The sequence below is a fragment of the Colossoma macropomum genome, unplaced genomic scaffold (assembly GCF_904425465.1).
Source record: "Colossoma macropomum unplaced genomic scaffold, Colossoma_macropomum, whole genome shotgun sequence".
Classification (NCBI taxonomy): Eukaryota; Metazoa; Chordata; class Actinopteri; order Characiformes; family Serrasalmidae; genus Colossoma; species Colossoma macropomum.
The window spans coordinates 34,079,458-34,100,913 of record NW_023494804.1 but is presented as its reverse complement, the minus strand read 5'-3'; the positions used below and the strand labels follow the sequence as shown (position 1 = coordinate 34,100,913).

At 42.0% G+C, this 21,456-nt stretch overlaps 1 protein-coding gene across 1 annotated transcript in view; it reads right to left on the bottom strand.

Annotated features, from left to right (window-relative positions):
• The window catches only part of LOC118824540, a 52,996-nt gene that overhangs the window by 11,612 nt on the left and 19,928 nt on the right, over nucleotides 1-21,456 (bottom strand). Inside the window, exons 4-12 of the mRNA XM_036594773.1 lie at nucleotides 16,597-19,741; nucleotides 16,456-16,500; nucleotides 14,831-14,949; nucleotides 10,117-10,267; nucleotides 6,272-6,408; nucleotides 4,896-5,022; nucleotides 4,553-4,588; nucleotides 2,845-2,966; nucleotides 1,837-1,966 (exon numbers count right to left, since the gene is read on the bottom strand). Of these exons, the coding sequence (XP_036450666.1) occupies nucleotides 1,837-1,966; nucleotides 2,845-2,966; nucleotides 4,553-4,588; nucleotides 4,896-5,022; nucleotides 6,272-6,408; nucleotides 10,117-10,267; nucleotides 14,831-14,949; nucleotides 16,456-16,500; nucleotides 16,597-19,741 (4,012 nt within the window). The remainder of the gene's footprint in view (nucleotides 1-1,836; nucleotides 1,967-2,844; nucleotides 2,967-4,552; nucleotides 4,589-4,895; nucleotides 5,023-6,271; nucleotides 6,409-10,116; nucleotides 10,268-14,830; nucleotides 14,950-16,455; nucleotides 16,501-16,596; nucleotides 19,742-21,456) is intronic.

Genomic DNA, 21,456 nt, shown 5'->3' with positions numbered 1-21,456 from the left:
ATCCACCTGAAAAATCCCATTAGAGACTGAGGCAGAACCGTCCATACCTCTTTTCTTTCCTTCCTTATTTTGATCTCTCTCCATCACCTCTTCCTGTCTCTCTTTTTCTCTTTCTTGTAATTTTATCCCATCATGGGCAAGCAGTGGCCACAACAAGCTCTCTGAGTAAAATCAGTATGGATCATTATATGTGCTGTTTATTGAGAGATATCAGTGTAAGTCTGCAAACTGGGTCAAAGCCTCAGAGCCTCAAATTCAAAATCTGACCCACTTACATCCCACTCCACACACACAATTTTTCTGAGAATGCATGTATTTAGGACAACCTCCAACGGTGTGAGTACTTGAGTATGTATTTTTTGGAGGTGGAGGGTAGTGATGATAATCGAGGTAGATACAAGCAGGTAGATGGGTTTGTGTTCATGTTAATGTGCATATCCATGCTTGTCTATGCAGTGTATTCGTGTTTTCCCACTCAAAAACCAGAACATTATCTTTACTGGTAATGCTCAGACATGGCGGCATTCAGACTTGCAGCTTTCAAATGGTATTTTACAGGGATGCATTCACACCTGCCATGAATGTCCCATTACAGCAGATGACATGAATGGCCAACAGCTTGTTCATTTCTGGATCTCTCCAAGGTACAGACATTTTACATGCTATTCCTCTTTGTTGATCTTGGGCTTTCCTCCTGTTGTCAAATCATTGTGCTAATCTGTGGGTGTTTTTAATCACTCACCTCAGGCATTTCATTCACCCTCCCATTTGATCATTCATCTCAAATATATAACTAGTTATCCTTATCCAAGTACTACTAGTGTTTAGTGATGGTAAACTAAAAGAGGGGAACTCAGAGCCTCAAACTTGTTTGTTGTTGTGATTCTGACAGCAGATAAGGAGGGGAACACCAGCACTGCTGCTGTTGTAGACCATCCCCAGTAGAGGTATTCGTCGTGGGGGTGTTCACTCTAGCCAGCGACACTTAGGCCGCAGACCAATAGCCACATTCCGCAGAGTGGAAGCGATCACAGTTTCAGTTGCCTCATGCTGCACCGGCTAAGCAGGTTACCTGCTGTGCCACATCACAGGTGGTCCTACTCATGTTCAGACGAGCCTGTAACTCCAAAAGCTCCTCAATCCTCAGCTACACTCTCTGCATCTTGGCTATGACTGAACTCAGCTCGGCCTGCGTGTCACTTTCCATGCTAATCAAATAGCAAACTAGCCAAATAAAACTCGATAAAAGAAATAAAAACACTAAAAACTGCAATTGTGATCAGCACAATGATAAATCTAATTTGTAACATTCTTATCATTTATCTAAACCATAAAATCATTAACCATAAAAGTGTTATTATTGCGGCTTTGACAGCAAAACATGACGTGCGAGTAGCTTCGCCTTAACTAGACTACTAATGCATACTACCGGATATATTTTAAACTGAAGTAATGAACATACTAACAATTATGGTCCATTATGAAATATTGTTGTAATTATGTATAACCGTGTACATAAATATAAAATGTGTAAATGTTCTTGTTTTTTTTTTTTTTCCCCAATTCTCCCCAGTCACACGATACCACTCACCCAGAGAGAGTGAGGCCAATTGCGCTCTCTGGGTCCCGGCCATGGATGGCTGTAGCATCACTGGGGATCGAACTTGCGATCTCCTGATGATAAGGTCAACGCTTTGGGAGCCAAATGTCGTTGTTTTAAGAGTTGTTTTAAGAACAGGATATACCAACAGACATTTGAAGCCTGTAAAACAACAATCGTGTGTATGCATGTGTGTGTGTGTGTGTGTGTGTGTGTGTGTGTGTGTGTGTACTTACAGCCTGAAGGAAGCGGCAGGATCTCAGTGTTAACCGTGGCTCATGGAAGAAAGCACTGCAATCACTATACTCGCCTTCCTCCAGCATACACTGCTGCCCCCTGTAGTTCTCGCAGGAGTAGCCCACCCAACTGCTCACAAACACACACATACAGAGACCACAACGTGTATCATTGTAACCTTCAACACAAGATCCCAACATAGAACATGCACACTCACTGGTACAGCCCACCCTGAAGTAAGCCCACCCATCTGTCAAAACATTTAAAAACCCTTATGAAGAACGCACCCATCGTTAAAACACTTTAAAGCCTTTTTCTCTCAGTACTGCCATTAGAGTTAATGCACATGCCTAAGAGCTACATAAAAAGCTGCACAGTGGCCTGGAGATATGTTAAGCTAAGGGCAGTGGAAAGAAAGGGAGAGCCAGAAAGACAATGAAACTCATATCAAACTTCTTCCCCACCCAGCTCCTACAGACCACTGGCACTGACTTGCCCCATTTATACACACTCAAACACACACAAACACACTCTAGGTTAACAGCACTTCCTCTGTTTGCGGAGGGTGGAGATCAGACACAGTGTTTAATATGAGTCTTGCTACAGCTACAGTATCTTTACTACCATCACACCTATGCACACACGCTTCCATGTGTTCACTTGAGATTATTCTCACCACAATAACATCATTTAACATAGTTCTTACTTCAGTTACATTCCAGTCTGGTCATGTGACCGAGATTGAAAAACTGATTTCTGCCTGAGAGAAGATGAACCCCACCCACAAAATTATCCAAATCTGTCAGGGAATTGGCTCCCAGCCACAGTCAACCACAGACACACACAGACAAACACGCACATGCAGTTTCCTGTCATCCGTGAGGAAAGCGGTCGAAGCAGTTAGCAGCTCGTTTACTGCAGCAAAGCCATTAATACCTTAACAGCTGCTAGACCATTTACCATCATGTTTGTGTGCCTGTGTGTGTGCATGCGACTAAGACACTCACACTCCTCCGGTGACCCGTAGAGAGGAGACCTGTGTTAGGCCCTCTTTAGCTCCTAGACTGGGCATGTTCTCCAGCAGCTCTTGGCACTGACCCTGGAAGAGTGGCTTCTCATAAAGCACCATCTAAACAGGCACACAGAAGAACATTTACTGGGACTTGGGATCAGGGACCATCGTACAGCAGAGTAAGAATAATCAGAGCAGATTAATAAGGCCACCTATCCTTTCATTAAAGTCATTAAAAATGGTAGATAAGTAATACATCTTTCATTTTCAGTATTACTAATTTTAAAAGCTATAGTGAATCAGGTGCTGTGTGTCCTTTAGGGTAGTTTTAAACTGGTCCCCAGAAGACCCCTAGACGGTCACATTATTACTCCAACTCAACAACACATAGGACCACAGGTAAAATGTAGACTGTCTGGGGGGTCCCTGAGGATCAGTTTGAGAACCACCGCTTTAAGGGGTCTAACAATATATTCAGCTCATTCATAATACAGAGGCCACAACTGAATATTCTCAGCAAACACAGAGTAAAAACTGAAAAATATTTGTGTGATACTAAAATTTAGTGTTTTATTAAACAAAGTCTGAAATATGATATACGATATGCACGGTCTTAATATTCAATTAAGTGTGCTTGATTGGCATTCCTCTGCCCAACACTCCCAGTCTGCAATGGGACTAGAAAGGAAAAACGGTTTTAAGTTTTGAGGAGTTTTCAATAAAGCACAAATGCACATTAACATGCAGAAAACGTCCATTTGAATGTATAAAACTTGCGTTTCCTCGTATGGAACCAGGCCAGGTAGTTATAACAAAGAACTAGTACCAAACATACTATACCTGGCCATAAACAACAATACAAATACTTATTTTGGCTTTTAATAGAACTGTATAGGGTTTTTCATACTATGGGGACATTTGCAGACAGACAGTCAGACAGACAGACAGACAGTCAGTCAGTCTGTCAATCTATACATCACATTTTGTTATTTTAAAAACTGAATAATGCTAATAGGCAAAAATACATTCTTGTGCTCCAGATGACGTTTCTAACAAGCCAACACACCAAATGTGGATGTATTTTATCACTGTAATCTAATCATCACCTAATACTCATAAGGTACTTGAAAGTGTGCAGCCAAAGCTGAGACACATCTACAGCATCCACTTGTGCCAGTTACAGTTTTTTACTTTCACTACAGTTGGCAGCCAAGTGTTTTAAGTACAGCCACCATCACTGGCATAGGGATTTTATGGAAAAATTCTACTCAGATCATGGCTGAGATACATCAGAATGGGCACCATTTTATGTGCAATTTTAGACAACCCCAAGACTGAAAATCACTGGTTTAAACACTGTGTGGTTTTGGGGTCACTTGATAATTTATGCTGAGGGCCCCCTTGTGGATTTAGGAGGCGTGTCATTGACTTGGAAATCAGCTGTTTACTTGTCTTCTTACTTATTTTCTTTATTTTCTCTGTAAAATAACGTTTATAAAATTTGAATGTATATATATACATATATAGGAAGCAGGAGTCATGGATCTGAGAGTGTGATGTGTAATAGTGAACGTGCTGGCGTTCTCTGGTATTCAAACATGGCACAGTTCACAGAATATAGCTGATTCTACCATGACACACATTGTTCATTTTTTGCCCTGTGATGTATTATGTCATGCTGTGTTGTTACTCATATATCTCACCTTCGGATCCAAGGGTCTCCGCACTCTTAGGCCACCCTGCAGGCAAAACACATGAGAGAGGTGGTGCATTTATATAAGCTGTTCGTAGGACAGAAACATTATATGCACCAAAAGCCTGAGCTACACATTTGTACCATATTTTTCCTTCATATACAGACTACAACGCGTTATCCAGGTTTGACGGTGCAACGCTCTTTAGCTACAGTTCTTTAAGAGAGAGGTGGTGCATAACAGATGCTGTTGAGTAATAATGACGCTTTCTCCTTGTAATTTGATCTCCAGAAGCAGATGTGGGTTTAGTGTGTGGTCTGTGTCGGGGTGAGAGAGGTTAACGTGCCCGTACCATTCTCACTGGACGCAGTGACCTCACACAGGAGATGGGGGAGTTCTGGAGTGCGGGTGTGGTCAAACCTCCTGCTTCTAGAACTGTGTGATTTCCTGTGAATCCAGCACCATCATAGGCCAGCCAGCTATGGTTACAAACAGACCACGAATTAGTTCATGCTGGGAAATAAACCACTGCCGGCCAGCTACAAAGCCACACACACACACACACACACACACATACAGAAAGCAGTGATTATGGAGAAATATACTTAACTCCCTGACTGCACCACAAAACTGTGCTATATTTAAAAAACTCCAAATTGAACTTACTTCAAAACCTTCTTAATCTCGCTGCTGCTTTAAGAAAGGTATCAAGGTCTTAAAGATATTAACTGCCTTTGGTAGAAGTTATGCTTCTTCCTTCCAGTCAGTCACATCATTTTCCATCATAATTATCTTACCCCAGACACAGCAACACACTGTAATTGTAATGTTTTTAACCTTACTAAACCATCTGCAGTCAGCATTTACTTTAAATTGCAGGGTCTACCTTAAAGAAAAAAAATCACAGAATGGAATTTGCAGCAGTTCAAATCTCTGGAGAGCCTAGAGGCAGGCAATATGATATTTTTAGTCATTATTATAAATTTTGTTATCATGATAAACAACACGCTTCTCCAAGCACAATGACCAACTGCAGGTTTCATTACTAAGAGGGCATAATTAGGCCTGTTTAATTGGATTTAATACAGTACAAGATGTGAAAAAAAATCACTGCATCCAAAGCTTTGGCAGTTTTTAAATGAAGCACTACTAGTGCATTGTGTCTGTGTCAAAATATTGATATGCACTGTGCATCGTGAAAATGTCTTTAAGTATCATGATATGATATTTTTTTCTACATTGCCCATCCAGAAGACTGATCCTGAAATTTTTAGCCATGTAGGCATTAAATTGACAGGGCAATTAATCAGGAAAATTACCTCTGGCTACCCAAACCAAACTTTAGCCCTTATCTGCACACACAAAATGTGAGTGTGGATTGGCCTGGGAGCAGAAGGACTGGGTGCAGTCAGCATTTTGACTGGAACATGGCATCTCCATTGGAGACACGCTAATCGAAGGAGCCCAGCGTGAACGGTGCACCAGGAAGTCGCTTTTCCTTTACAGGTGCAGTTTTCAATAACACATTTATGACTCAGCACTGAACAATGTGGTACCGAGCAGAGGATGCCAGCTGGCACAGACGCCCCTTCAAGCTCAGTCTGTGCTGCAGCGGTTTTAACGTAGCACCAGTTAAGTCAGCTCGATTTGAGCAGGGAGCTCATGTTGCCTTTATGGCAGCAATAAGCAGGATATATGATCTGTGGTTCCATGATGGGTCCATCTTACCATCCAGAGCGCACAGTGAGGTCAGAGATGTGGACGGGACCATGCTGGTCTACGTGGTCAGCTTCAGAGTGGAGACACACTGGCTCTCTTTCTTGAGTCCTAATAGAAGGCAGATGAATCTCTGGAACACTGTCATCCTACACACACACATACACATACACATACACATACACGCACACAAACAGCAGCTTAACAAGTATACCTAGGATTAAGCCAATGCAATGCGCTTTTATCATATGGGATAATCAGATCTATGCAAACAAGATTATTCACTATACAATGAGGGGAAACAAGTACTCAGGCATGCTTGTTTATATTATGTAATATACTTCCAGTGTATCCGTTTCTAGTTTACACACGTCTTCAGCATTCATGCATATAAATATGAATAAAAAGGTACGTATTCATAAGCATAAACAAACACTAAAAAGCTAAATCGATAGAGAAACAAGTATACAGACACTACAAATGAATCAGATCAATACTCTGTTGCAAAGCTGCTGTTAGTAATTACAGTTCCAAAGGAATCTACGGTAAGAATTAATTAGCTTTCTGCAGCACTGTGGTTCAGTTTTGGCCCGTTCTTCTTGGAAAACCATCTACAATTCCACAAAGGATTCAGAATTTCAAAATCATACATTAATTTTCAATGGAACTGAAATATTATTGGCTTAGAAATCAGTCTTGAGTTTTTTTGGCAGTTTGCTAGGGGGGCTTTGTCTTGTAGAAATGCCCATCTTCTCCCCTTCCTAGGCTAAAGAGATTCTCCTCTATTCTCTTCTAATGTGTCCTGGTACAGAGCTCTATTCTAAAACCATAGGCATTAATATAGAGCTGGTCTGCCCTTTGCAGCTATAACAGCTTCCACTCTTCTGGGAAGGTTTTCTACAAGAATGGAAGATTTTGGAGAGTGTCTGTAGGAATTTCTGCCCATTCATCCAGAAGAGCATTTGAGAGGTCAGACACTGATTTTGGACGAGAGGGCCTGCCTCGCAATCTCTGATCTACTTCGTCCCAAAGGTGTTTGAATGGGTTGAGGTCAGGGCTCTGTGTGGGTCAGTCAAGTTCTTCCACTCCAAACTCACCCAGCCATGCCTTTATGGAGCTGCTTTATGCACTGGGGCTCTGTCATGCTGGAACAGAAAAGGTTCTTCCCCAAACTGTTCCTACAAAGTTGGAAGCATACAGATGTCCAAAATGTCTTGGTCTGCTGAAGCATTAAGATTAAGTTCACTGGAACTAAGGGTTCTAGACCAACCCCTGAAAAACAACCCCATAGCATCATCCCTCCTCCACCAAACTTTAGATTAGGCACAATGCAGTCAGGCAGGTACCGTTCTCCTGGCATTTGCCAAACCCAGAATAGTCAATCAGACTGACAGATAGAGAGGCATCACTCCACAGAATACGTTTCCACTGCTCCAAAGTCCAGAGGTGGCGCTTTACTCCACTCCATCCAACACTTGGCATTGTGCTTGGTGATGTAAGGCTTGCAGCTGCTCGGCCATGAAAACCAATGCCATGAAGCTCCCGGCGCAGAGTTGCTGATGTTAATGCCAGAGGAGGTTTGGAACTCTTCAGTTACTGAGTCAGCAGGGTGGTGGCAACTTTTATGCACTATGCGTCTCAGCATTCAGAGACCCCTCTCTGTTACTTTGTGGTCTGACACATCATGGCTGAGTTGCTGTGGTTCCTAAACGATTCCATTTTTCAATAATATGACTTACAGTTGATCGTGGAAGATCTAGGAAGGAAGACATTTTGCAACTGACTTATTACACTGGTGGCAGTACCGTGTTTGAATTCACTGAGCTCTTTAGAACGACCTGTTCTTTCACAAATGTGTGTAAAGGCAGACTGCATGGATAAGTGCTTGATTTATTACACCTGTGGTAATGAGACCAATTGAAACACCTGAATTCAATGATTAAGAGGTGTGTCCCAATACTTTTGTCCACATAGTGCGTATGTGTGTTTGTACAATTTTACAATTTACAATTTTACCAATTTTACAACACATACATTTTTTTTTCTCAATATATATATTTTTTCTCTATATATATTTTCTGTGTATACATATATATATATACACACACACATACATATACACATATACATATATATATATATATATATATATATATATATATATATATATATATATATATATCACACACACACACACATACATTTTTTTTCTCTTCACTGTTATTTATTGTTCAATCTTTATGTTTATAAATAAATACAGTTTTGTTCACATTTACAAGTCTGTATATATACACTGGAATTCAATAATAAAAACAAAAGTGGCTAAATACTTGTTTCCCCTCAATGTATTTCTAGAAATTTATTTAATAAATCATATCAGGAAAGCTGCAGTGTGTGCAGATTTTTATTCCAACCCTGTACAACTCCACCTAAATTCACCAATGAGCTCTTCCTCTGAACCTAGCATCAAATCAAGCTTCTCGCAGGCATTCCTTCAGAATGCAATGTTCCACATGAACTTATTAAAATCTGCCCAAAAATAGTTATAGTTATAGAGCATGCATGTCAACGATGACCAAACTAAAATGTATCAGCAGGTAGAATCAGAGCTTCTAGTGTGTTACTGTGTTTTCTATCACTATATAAAACATGCACAAGGCTTCCTTAATTGTTAAATGCGCTATGATTTTTTCTTAGTTAGCGCACAAACCCGTTCAGCGTACAGGTCGGATTGGTAGATGCTTATTTTTATTTTGTTCAATCAGATTAAAACCTCTCTGATGTTTGATTTATATTCCTATTCATGTGTTTACATGTTCAGAAATGTAGTTTGTGACACAAACTAAACAAAAATCAACAAATCATCACCTTTGTTAGATCATGTTCTTGCCATATCAAGTAAAAGCAACAACAGCACTGAATAAATCACATTACTGGAGAACCTGGGATCCTAATTAGTGATATCAGAAACTGCTGTCCTTCATGAGTAAATTTGAAATTAAATTACTTCATGCCACCATTACTGGCAGGTTATTTAGCATTCAAGCACATATTTTTTGCAATACACTGATTTCCTAAGTATATATTTCAGAGTTGATTGCCTTATGAATATCTCTGAGGTATGCGTAGAACCGCGAGTCTGAGAAGTCAGGTTTCATACATTGCGAATTCACATCACTGCAAGCAAGTGTACACAGGGCAAAAAAAAAAACATCACTACTGCTCTGATCACAAGCATTGTGCAAGCTCAACCAGGGCATCTGCTCTGTCCCCATTTTTCATTGTGTTGCATTATGTAGCCTAGCTCACTGGTCCAAAAAGGAGCATTTTGCTTTGTTCAGTATTTATATAGTGTGATATCAGTTTGCATAGCAAGTGAAGCACTATCTATAGATCCAGAAGAACAGCTTTCTTTTTAATTATTTAAATTCTTCTCCTGTTCACAGGTCACATGAGGAGAACTAACAATTTAGCAGTGGTTACAGTGAGAGTACACAAAAGCTTACCCACTCCCCATTACCCTAAATCCTGACTAGGTTTTTTCAGTAACTAATATTTTATCAGCCTTTCAACACTACATGGTGAAACTGCTATACACCTTGTTGGATGCATCAGATGACCATTCACTTATGCTACTGATGTGAATTTGCACTCAAAGGGTCAAATACAAGGTACATCTCTAGAATCATTCTGCTGTTTTCCAATAGTAGTATTCATTAAAATATGAAGGCCAAAGATGGAGAGAGTGAAGGAAAGAGCATGAATAAGAAAGTAACACATCCCTTTAAAGGAATTTAATGGTTTTATACATGCTGAGACTAGAAAAGGGCAATTAAAAGCAGGTTGGACAGAGATACCTTCACGGCTCTCCTGATGGAGCCTACGGACAGTGACGTCGGAGCAGAGGGTCCATCACTTTCTGTGGTCGCTCCTCTGGTCTGGACAGTCTGTCCCTCCTCCAGCACGACGCAGGACCCCCTGTATCCCGGTTCCACATACAGCAGCCAGCTGCGACACACACACAGAGTCTGTACCTCCATTACCCATAAAACACACACACAACCTCATTCTCCACATAATCGTACACAAATGACTCCAAGGACGTTGCCATAGGGACTAGGCCCCTCCTTTTTTTCCTGTTGCTATAGCTAACACTCCTCTGCTAGCTGCCATTGTCAGACCTGTGAGACAGACAAGTTAGTTTAAAAGGAGGAAATGCTACAGTGGTGCACAAAGGAGGAGAAAAAAAATCTTCGCTCTGTTTTCTCTGCTTCTCTCTCTTTTTAACTAAGTCTATTAGGCATTACTGCCATGACCATTTTCACTTACACTATGGATATTTTATATATATATAAATATATATATGCAAAATGACAACTTTTATCAGCATTCAGAGATTCATGCAGAGCAGATTTCAATTGCAAACAGATATTCAGTTTAAAATGATGAAAGATCATTAATCTCTCTTGCTCTCTCTGAAATGATAAGCTGCTTAGTCACAGGCTGTTAAAGTCCACAGAGCTGCAGGTGGCTGAGAAACAAAATATCAGCGCTCTGTTGCCTGTAGGGTTCAATCTCTCTCTCTCTCTCACATACACACACATCCCACCTACAACAGGGCTTTTTATTTGGGCTTTTGGACAGCAGGACTAAGTAAACCTGGGGTGTTACTCGGCAAACAATCAGGGACCAAAGAAGGATAATCATACACAAGAGGCTCAATAAAGCTGCGGTTTCAAGGAAGTTTCTGAATCATAGCGATTGTCCTGTCACATTAATAATCCATCAAAAGCAATGCTGACTGCTTTGAAGCAGCAGTAGTCAGCCCATCGATCCAGACAGAAGGACTTGAGTGGAAAGGCTACCGGAATGCTCTGTAACACACTCGCTTTCTCAGCTTGAGCAGTGGCACGATCAATATCCGGAATCAAAACTCACCTGGAAATAAAATTTCAAAGAAACTCCGCCGAGTGTCAGCACACAAATCTCAGCATCTTCTATCAAGTTACATGCTGAATCTCACGTCTACTCGAAAACAGACAGTTTAACAGAGGCTCATCTCTTCTGAAAGAATGGACTTCACAGACCGAGGATTCAGGAGTGCTGCTGATAAAATTCAATACCAAGAACTTTTCACTGTTGGATATCACAATTTACGTAATCATTAATAACGTTAATGAACCCATGCTTTATGAATACTGGCACTCTATGCTAACAGAATGTCTTACAAAAGTAGCATCTCTTGTATTAAGTGGAGTTTTTTGTTTTGTTCTTCAGATCTTAATATTACACCATAGGGAACCTTACACAGTACTGTAGGCATTACCCAGAGAGAAAATAGAATGAAGAAGCATGTTTAGTCCTTTTAACCTTGAAAAAAAGAGACTGTCACAATATCCAAATTTTGGTTGAATTTTTCTGTTTCTCTGTGCCAATTCTATAACACAGCAAAAGAAGGCCAGAGCATGACATTCAAAAACAAGTACCAGCATAGTAATTCCGGCAGTCTTTACAATGTCCAAAAAAAAACAAAAAAAAATTACAAGCCCAAAGAACCAGAATAAATGGGGAAAACACTTCTACTACCAACAATGTGTATGTGTATGACACAGCAACATCACGTCTTTGGCAAAATGATGAATATTAGCTATCTAAAAGAAGAATAAAGATAGTTTGTGTTTTTATTTCTGCATAAAAACTCTGACAATATGATATAAATAACATTCAGAATATTCAATGGCCCAGTTTTTGATTGAGATACGTAACTTCGCCTTTTCGATCTTGACAGTGTTTTACTAGACAGCTTGAACAATTAAAAAACAAATAAAACTAATCAGATTCCTGAACACAGAGTTGTCAGTGTCTAGAAATCAAGCAAATGGTCCTCTGTCGGTTGTGACAATGTAAAGTTGGACCAATTACAGTCAAGAGGAGGTCTTGCAGCAAACACACACACACACACACACACACACTTTCTAAACCGCTTATTAAACTTAAACCAGTGCATCTTTTTGGCTTTAAATATCTTTTTTTTTTATTTGCCATTTTCATTGAAGTATTCTGGCATTTGTGGTACAATTATATCAGTAACTTTCAATATCACTAAAACTAAAAATCTGTATTGTTGATTGACAACACTACTTATACATATTATAGACAACATACAGCCCAGCACCAATGCCAAAAAGTTTCTTTACTGTAGAAGATACACTAGCAGCCCACAAACTTCATCAGCAACGTGACTGCCTTGTGCTTCAGCAGTAACTGTAGCAGTGTTTACATGTGCGTGTGTGTTGGTGCACGTGTGTTTGCGTGCATGTGTTATGATGGAGGGCTCCTGCTCACGAGGCCGGGCCCTGGCTTGCTTTGTGTCCTGTACTGGGATGCCGGCAGGGGTAAATAATGCAGCGTGATGGGCTTGGGGGAAAAGCAGCAGAGGCAAACTGATGGTAAGCATCCATTAGTGAGGAGCCATTGCGTAAGCTCTTAGAGAGGCACACTCATACAAGCACCTCCATGGAGGAGCAGCATGTACAACAAGCTGAAGAGAATGGTAGCCTTCTCATCTATTAGACACAAGATGAACCACTGGGATGTACACACACACACACACACACACACACACACACACACACACACACACACACACACACACAATCACATACATACTCTAAGAGACAGTGTACATACAGTCTCTCAGCCCACAGCAGCATGATATGATTATGCAATTAGTACAAACGTAACACAGTGTTTTAGCGCTTGGGTGCAGTACATCTAGAAGCTGGTCTTGTCATTTAACCAAAGAAACATTTTACATTTTTAAAAAAAACTAAAAATAGTCAAGTCTTGGGCTAAATTAGCAACAAAAAAGTGCCTCACCAAATGAAACCAAGGACAAGCCTTTGAGACTCACTTCAGGTTTCCTTCAGAAACAGAAAAACAACCCAGAGAGTGCTCATTTTTTAAAATAAAATGTCTAGAATTAAAACATACAGACTGGCAGCAGCTACAAGCTGAGAAAGGACAGAGCAAGCGAAGCTTAAAATGTAGATTTACTGCACACAGACAGCCTGATGGCAGTGCTGCAGCTATCTGAGGTGATTTAGGGAGCAGAGAGAGAACCACAGAGAGATGAACATCTCTATGAGCCAAGTTCATACTTCAGCTAAATTCAGATCTTTTCATTCTTTAGTCCGTCAAGGTCACATTCGGCAATTCAATGAAACGCAGAGCCGCTCATATGAACTAGCCCTGTGGCAATCACAATGGTCATGACTGTAATGCAAATGCAGGAAAGAACACAACAGAGACTTTGACAAAGCCCTGAAATACAGACAGAACGTCATTATAGACCTTACATTCTCTTTAGCATGTGCAAGCACACAAAAGAATGGTCTACTTTATGTTTTTTTTAAATGTATTTCTAAAAAACTGCCGATGTTGAGCCCAAATGTGAGAGTGTAAATACGAGTGCAAATTCCATGTAAATTCCAGGCTTTTACAAGCGCCTGAAATCTAGGGATGTTTGGAAATGTTTAACAGCTTAAATTCACAGTCTTATACAGTCCTAGTAGGACTGAGGTATCTTTTTGCTATTGTTTGTAATGGGAGTGTTTGCTGCTGTTTGCCACTGTATGGCTGAGTTAAAAAGAAACAAAAGTCCAACTCAAAGCTATCAAGTAGCCTAATTCATAAGCACTTCTTCTGCTGTTACCAATTGGATCATGACGGCTGCTTTTGCTAAGTACCCTGAACTGTAAGATTTTACAGATCAAATATAGCACAGCATTAGCAATAAGCAGTTTTTTTTGTTTAGTGTGTTTTTACTAGCAGCACCATACTTTTTGTAGTAGATCATTTTTAATAGGGCAAGTGACAGAACGTTCTGTCTGCACATAATAAATGACAGTCAGCCAGCACAGCTGACTGACAGTTACGACTCTATTGTGGCTTAAGAAAAAGGAGACGCGTAGCCAGGAACAGTGTTAAGGGGGTGGGAGTTGGGGGGGGGTGGTTGTCAAGGAATGAACCCCATCTAAGGCTTATTATCCAGTAACTACAAAGACTACAATGCAAACTGGCTGAGTTATTCCTAAGTTATAGAACTGTGTAATAAAAGTTTGGAGCCGCCAACTGTCCTGCCTGACCATTTAAGGGGTTAAGTAATGTGAAAACAATCCATTTTGTTAATTATTATTACTGCCACTGAGTTTCTGAGTCAATCGAGCAATTCATATGTTTTAACAATCGTTTTGTTCAAATATAACACAAGCCAGTTTTCAATCATATCAATGATCCTTTAAAGTGCTTCTAATATATTTCAGGTTAAATTGTAACCATTACATGTAGAAATTTAAATCACAATATGGAATTTCACTGGTTTAAGTCATCTCCTCACTGAAATCTTAAGATGCAGAGTAAGAAGGAGAGTCCTAAACCCCAGCTGAAGCACCCCGAAGCAGTCCGCCCACCTCGCCTAGATTTATGCACACTCAATCCAAACACCCTCAGGCTCAGAAGACTAAATCTGTGAAGAGTGGCATTAACAAAGGGTTCAATTAATATCCTTACCATCCTCTCCGGGCCTGAACCAAAGCTTCCTGTAGGAAGAGAACATGGCTGGCATCCTCCACATCTCCACAGACATCCCTCCTGTTCCCGCTCAGCACCGTGCCCTCATAGATGTGCAACTGCGTCATTAGGGACGGCCATGAGAGATCCATCATTAGTAGACAGTCATTAGAAATCCATCATTAGGAAACAGTGGGGTACTATCTACTTACTTTTTATGAATATCAAAAATAACATTTGAATAAACTGAAAGCACAAAAAGAACAGCAGACATGTTAAAAGGGAATTCAACTGATTTTGTTTTTTTTTTATTTATGCATAATTCAATAATTGAGATGTAAACAAACTCATTTAGAGTGGTTTGATGTGAACTGGAGCACTGTAGAGAAACATACTGACTTCTTTACAATGGCTGTAATAGGTATCAGGGGTCTTGATGTCTACAGCACAACTATTTTAAGCCTACCTAAAAGCAGCAAGCGAACCAACACACACTGATAATGGTAAAACTAATCTGAAAAGAGTTTCTTTGGGTGCGATTTTGCGATGTGGCGTGTCATGAATGTGAGGGAGCTTTTAGTGGCATTAAACTCTTTGGATATCTAGTTCCATTCACCACTCAGTAGGTTTCTCTAAAAGGGCGCATTTAATTTGAAATCACTCTCAATGCCTCTGTTTATATCTTAATAACTAAATTGCCCATACATTTTCTCCTTTAATATGGCACACTAAGGTGCACATAGTACAAAAAGTTTAGGTTAGATGCTTATAGATGTTAAGGAATTGTATTTTGGGGGAATAGTGTAAGGTGCAGGTTTAAAGCCAACATCTCAGTTATCCTACTAAAAATATGCTGAGAGAACAAAGCCTGAAGCGTATCACCATAGCGTCTGAATGTTGTCATTAACAGTTGAGATGTGGTGTCTTACACACCCTGTCATTAAGGCCTCAGAGTCTTTTAACTCACACACTTTATGCTACAGCTCAGACTTCACTGTGTGTTACTCTTAGCAACATTAAGTGTGATGTGAAGTGTAACAAAATACATTCAAATACATGCTAATAAAGCTAATGTGAAATTTTGACCAAGTATGTAAAACAAGACAGTTCTAGTAAAATGAGCCCTCTGTTCAGTGTATTGCTAGAAACTGTACCACAGAGAGAGACAGTTACACCCTAGTGGCAAAATTTGCATTTAGACAGGCAGAGAAATGTATAACGACTGACTGCTGCTGTCAGTTAGCCACTGTAAGTCGCACTGATGGCTGCTGGTCTTGCGTTGATGAGACAGGACAGCAATTAATAACCAGTTATGCAACTGGGATGGGATTAAATCTGTGACAAGATGACAAGGCTTTGCAGAGATTAAGCCCTTTGATAGAGAGAGGACTCTGTGCCCTATATCCTGTAGCTGAAATGCTGCAATTCTTATTAAGGAATGTGATGTCCAGTTACAAGACATGTCACTAAAGGAGAGATTAGAGCAACAGACTTCAGCATCATACATCAGCAATTCGAATGGGGGAGAGAGGAGGGAGACAGAAAAAGACAAGAAAAAAATGACACAGCAAGGGAAAATGGAAAGTTTAAAGGATAGAAAATGGGGAATGTCAGTGAGCTCTTACCAAAGTAGGACGTGGACAGACTTTTCCAAAAGATCCCGTCTCTGTCTGTGAAACCACATAGCAGAAAAATGTATAAAACATACAAACTTATGACTACATGACGTCTAATCAATGCACAGTGCATTTGATTAAAATGCTTACCAGAGTAGTGGTTGTTGGCCGTCCTTCCTTGTGACATATAACACTTTCAGTCACTTGTTTCTCTGTATCGAGCGAGGGCATAATACTAGATTTCAAATACTGATAGAATGGCGTGTTAGCAGTCTTTTTGACATTATTAGCATTATTAAGAGTGGTTGTATAATGCTTTGACTCTGATTCTTCATCCTGCATTCCACTGGTTGTTTTCTGGTCTTGACTGAAGCTGGGAGAAGCACATTCTTCTGTTGCGGGTTCAGATTCCTCACTGTGAAGTCTTATTCCCGTGAGCTGCTGCTGAAACAGAAAGCTTGACTCTTCGTCTGCTGCACCATCGTCATCGTCATAGCGGTCCCAGAGTGGCCTGAGAAAGCGTTGAGGGTGTTCCGGCTCCTCCAGTCTCTCCTCAGAGTCCTCTGAGCCGCTGAAGGCAGACGACTGCAGCCTCTCGCTGACTGACTGCAGCAGGGAGAGGACAGAGGAGGCCTGCTGTTCCACACTGCGCTGTTCCTCCTCTGTAGCTGGGGGCACATGCAGCGTGTCCTCCCGTGAGGTGTCTTCTCGCCCACTGTCCTCCTCAAATATAGGCGAGAGGGAGAAAGGGTAGGCTTTGGCCCGTCGTGTGCTGGGACTCAACATTGGCCCAGTGTCGTTCACAAACACCGCATCTAACTCTTCTTCTTCACTGATGATGGTAAAGCCTCGGGGGCCCTGGTGCAGGTCCGTGGCTTGGGGTCGGGAAGAGGTGCCAGGGACGTCGAGGTGGGCTCTAACTGAGACAGGGAGGGATACTAGTCTGCCTGAAGACTGATGACTAGGCCCTGTTGGCTCATGGTCCTGGCTTTGGTCATCACAAACAACCACTTTCACTGTGCTGCAGCTGGACGTGAAATCATACGAGCTGTCTAAATTAACCGATTGGGTCAGTCCTGGACCAGAGGCCGTTCCTCCTTTCTCCATCTCACCATCTGGCCCATCCTCAACCACAGTCGCTAAATACGTTTTAACCAGAGCAAAGCTTAGCTCCCTGTCACTTGTACAGTTGGACAGCCCCTGAGTGTGCCCACTCTGTGGACCCGATTCAGTCTCACTGACAGGGTGAGGGGCTGTGTTTTCATCAGCCGCATGGCTTTGTCTGACTGGCTTTGTCTTACTGTCCTCTTTTTCAGAAAAGTCTCTGATTTCAAAGACTTGAGAAAGCTGTTTTGAATCCAAGTTCCGCACTCCACTTGGACATAAACTTTTGCTAATACTCTGCACCTGGTTCTTGTCAACATTATTAAGGACTAGAGATGCATCACCTGAGTCCAAATTCAATGCATGGCCATGATTATTGCTTTCTGTATTGACTTTGGCTGCATTATTAGGCCCAGTATCGTCGTTCACTCTCTGTGTAACACACACATGTACTCCAAGCTCCTCTACAGCACACTGCACCTCCCCTTTGTTTACCCCAGATAAAGATTCAGATATGGCAGGCTGTGCAGATGTGATATTTGTTTTATGACTAATATTGCTATCGGTAAGATCATATTGGAATAATAGTTCATTGTTTGCCACAGTTCCGGCAGGTCCTTCCCTCTCTTCAAGGTTCATAGGAAGTAGTAAAGTGCTGTGCACAGAGGTCTGCCCGCTATGCACAGGACTCCCCTCCATACAGAGCTCCCTTTCCTCTGTGCAACAGCCAACGCCTGGTTTCTCCCTGAACTCCGGCTCTGTGCAGCGTGTGCTGATTGTCCCACTAGATGAACTGATGTCAGCGCTCATGGCCATGCTCCGAATGTCCGTGTCCGAGCCAGCGATAGACTCGTACCCTGAGGAGGGAGTGGACCTGCTACCATCAATCTGCACTCGGCCACCCAGTGTGTCATCTGAGAGGTTCAACTGGGGATTCCCATCGGCCTGAACAGTTGAACGCTCTCGGAAAATCTGCTCCAAGCTAGCTGATCCATCCACACTGTCCCTTGCTCCCATAAGCATGAGGGTTTCGGCACCCTCATTAAGCTCATCACTCAAGGGAGTCTCGCTTCCTTGCTCAGACCCATCAATCCTCTCCAGAGCAGCCAGAGCGTTTTTCAGAATATCATCCACCATCTTCTTGGACTCCAGCTGCAGCATCTCCTCAGCTAAACCCGACTGCTCCTCAGCCAGCCCCAGCTGTGTGGCTCCCTCCTCCAAGACAAGCTCAGCCTTCCAAGCAGTATGTTCTGAAATCTCTGCCTTAGATGACCCAAAGGCTTGGTTGTCCTCAGGGCCTTGTCCATCTACTCGTGAGCCTGACAGCTGGCTTTCCTGGAAGTAATTAGAAGCAAAGTCTGAACCAATAAAGCAAGTATGCGAGTTAGAGGCAGTGTTAATGTCAGTCAATTCTGTGTTTGTGGCAGTGGCAGCATCTGACAGTTGAGTGGGGGGGGTCTCCAGTGCTTGAGCTGTCAGAGGGCTCATCGGAGCATCAACAGAACGAAACACTGACCGTGCCTGAGTCTCCTGGTCTGATACCATTCCCAGAGGTGCAGGCTCAGACACGGAAGCCTCCAGCTCATCAGTGTGCGTTTCACTGTCTGTACCCGCCTCTAAACAAACAGCCAACCTAATGGGGTCACTTTCACCAGGAGAGGAGGTGCCAGTGGCCAATGCCGGGTCAGATTCTAAACCTGCAGGCTGTGTTTTGGCCACAGGGTGTGTCTGTAAGGCACTTTGGCTCAAAGCACTGTCTGTTCCCTCTGCCTCCGCTGGAATGTGCGTACTGGAAAGTGTGTTGGAGGAACGTGGTAAAAAATGGCTCTGATGGTCAGGCCTGACAATGTCGGTAGATGAGGAGGTTCCAGTATAGGGCCGCACTGCTTGGCTCTCTGTGGAAACAGCTACACAAGGGCTGCCTACACTTGCCGCATGCTGCTGAGACTCTTCATCTTCTGAAGCAGACAGGCCTGCACCGGTCCTACGCTGTGCCTCCTCTCCCTCGGAGATGGGCGAATGAAGTCGCACTTCCTGCTTCCTCCTCATCTTCCTGATCTCCCTGAGGCCACGGTACGTCACATGCGTCACAACTGGAGGGCACGCTAGAGCGCGGCGCCGCTCCTGCTCCTCATCTGAAGATGGACTCTCTACTGGACCCTCTCCATCCTCTTCAGCCTCCTCCTGCAGCCTATGGATGAGACAAGACAGAAGAAAGTTCTGAGTCATCAAGCTTGTGACTGACAATCGGCATAATACAAATCTAGTTTAAAAGCTGCAATCATTGGGTTGTAGGTACAGTTTCTTTTTAGCTCATCGATGATGCTGCAGACTTGTTTCTTCTATTTTATGAGAAGACCTCAAAGCACCTAACAAAGGATTTTTAAAAAGGATTTTAAGGCTTTCCCTGAGAGGTACATGGATGTCTTATATAATATATAATATTTAATTTCCAGGTGTTTAACAGCAGACCTTTTTAGGGAATATCTATTGCTTAATGTACCATGTAAATTAGCTCTACAGACAGATTGTCCCAAAAACAATGTAAGAAAATGCAGTCTGAACCTTGAGTATGCAGTGAGTTCTACAACTCAGTCCAATGGGGCTAGTGACCACACACACATGCACTAAGTGCTGCTTTTAAGAGCAGGCTCTCCCCTGTATGTCCAACAACCATTGTGTAAAAGCGCCTACTTGAACAGCAGTTCACGAACGTTTTTCATTAAACATTCAAAACTAGATGCTACACAAAACCTCACTCTTCCCAGGAGGCTGATGTACTCAGCATGCCACTTTACCTCATACCCCACTGGAACATCACGTTACCTCACAGGCTTAAAACAGGCTTAAAGGTTTTATCAGAATGTTTTAACAGCTCCATTACATGAAAGCTGAGTGAAGTTACCATTCTCTATTTAGATAATCAATCAAACAAGTCAACCAGGAAATAAAGCACTTCCTCAACATACATAAACATAACACCTAGGGCAACCTGAATAGCGTAAACCTATGATTCCCAACTCTGGACCTGAAGGCACACTGCCCTGCACATTTTAGTGCTCTTTTAGCTTTAACACACCCACTTCAGCTAAGGAGTGGTTAATGAGCTGATTAGTTTGTTCATGTGAGCTAGGAGCAGGGAAACCACTAAACCATGCAGAGCAATATGCCTCCACGACCAGGGTTGAGAAACACTGGCTTAAACACATATATATTCCTACAAACATCTGTGCCTCGATTGCCGGGTGAATGGCTCACCTGCATTTGGTATACCAGCACACAGTCTTCTGCCTTTATCCTCAGGGGAGAGCAGGCTGTCATTTCACTCCCGAGGATCACATAACTGCAAAGGCGAACCCTAACCAATGAGCAGACACTGGAGCATACTGCCAGCAATCAGACATCCTCCCCTCTTTCCTGGAACCAAATAGTTTCTACACTATTTAATTCCAAAGTGAGAGTTGTTTACAGGCAACATCACAGAACTTCTCGACTAACTTACTTATTTAGCAAGAGCTATAAAGTCCATCTTTTGCTTCTTCTTTATGAGCGGACCTCAAAGTATCCCACAAAGGATTTGTGATAAAGCAAGATGTGCACAATCCAAAGGCTGCACAGGAACGAGGCAGTAATAGTGACAGAAACTGATATCTAAACATCTTTTGAAATCTCATCTTCAGACATGAAAGACGCATGGCTTATGGTTTCTCCCTGAAAGGTAGAAAACTGAAGGCACCTCAAAATCTAAACAGTGTAACAACTCTGAAGCAGCATGCTAAAAATACATAGCATTTCATACGGGTGTGGGAAATTGTGTGTGTGTGCGTGTGTGTGTGTGTGTGTCATGAACAGAGCTGGCAAACTGTCACTCTTCAGACTATTCCTAGCAAGCAGTGCAGCGCAGCT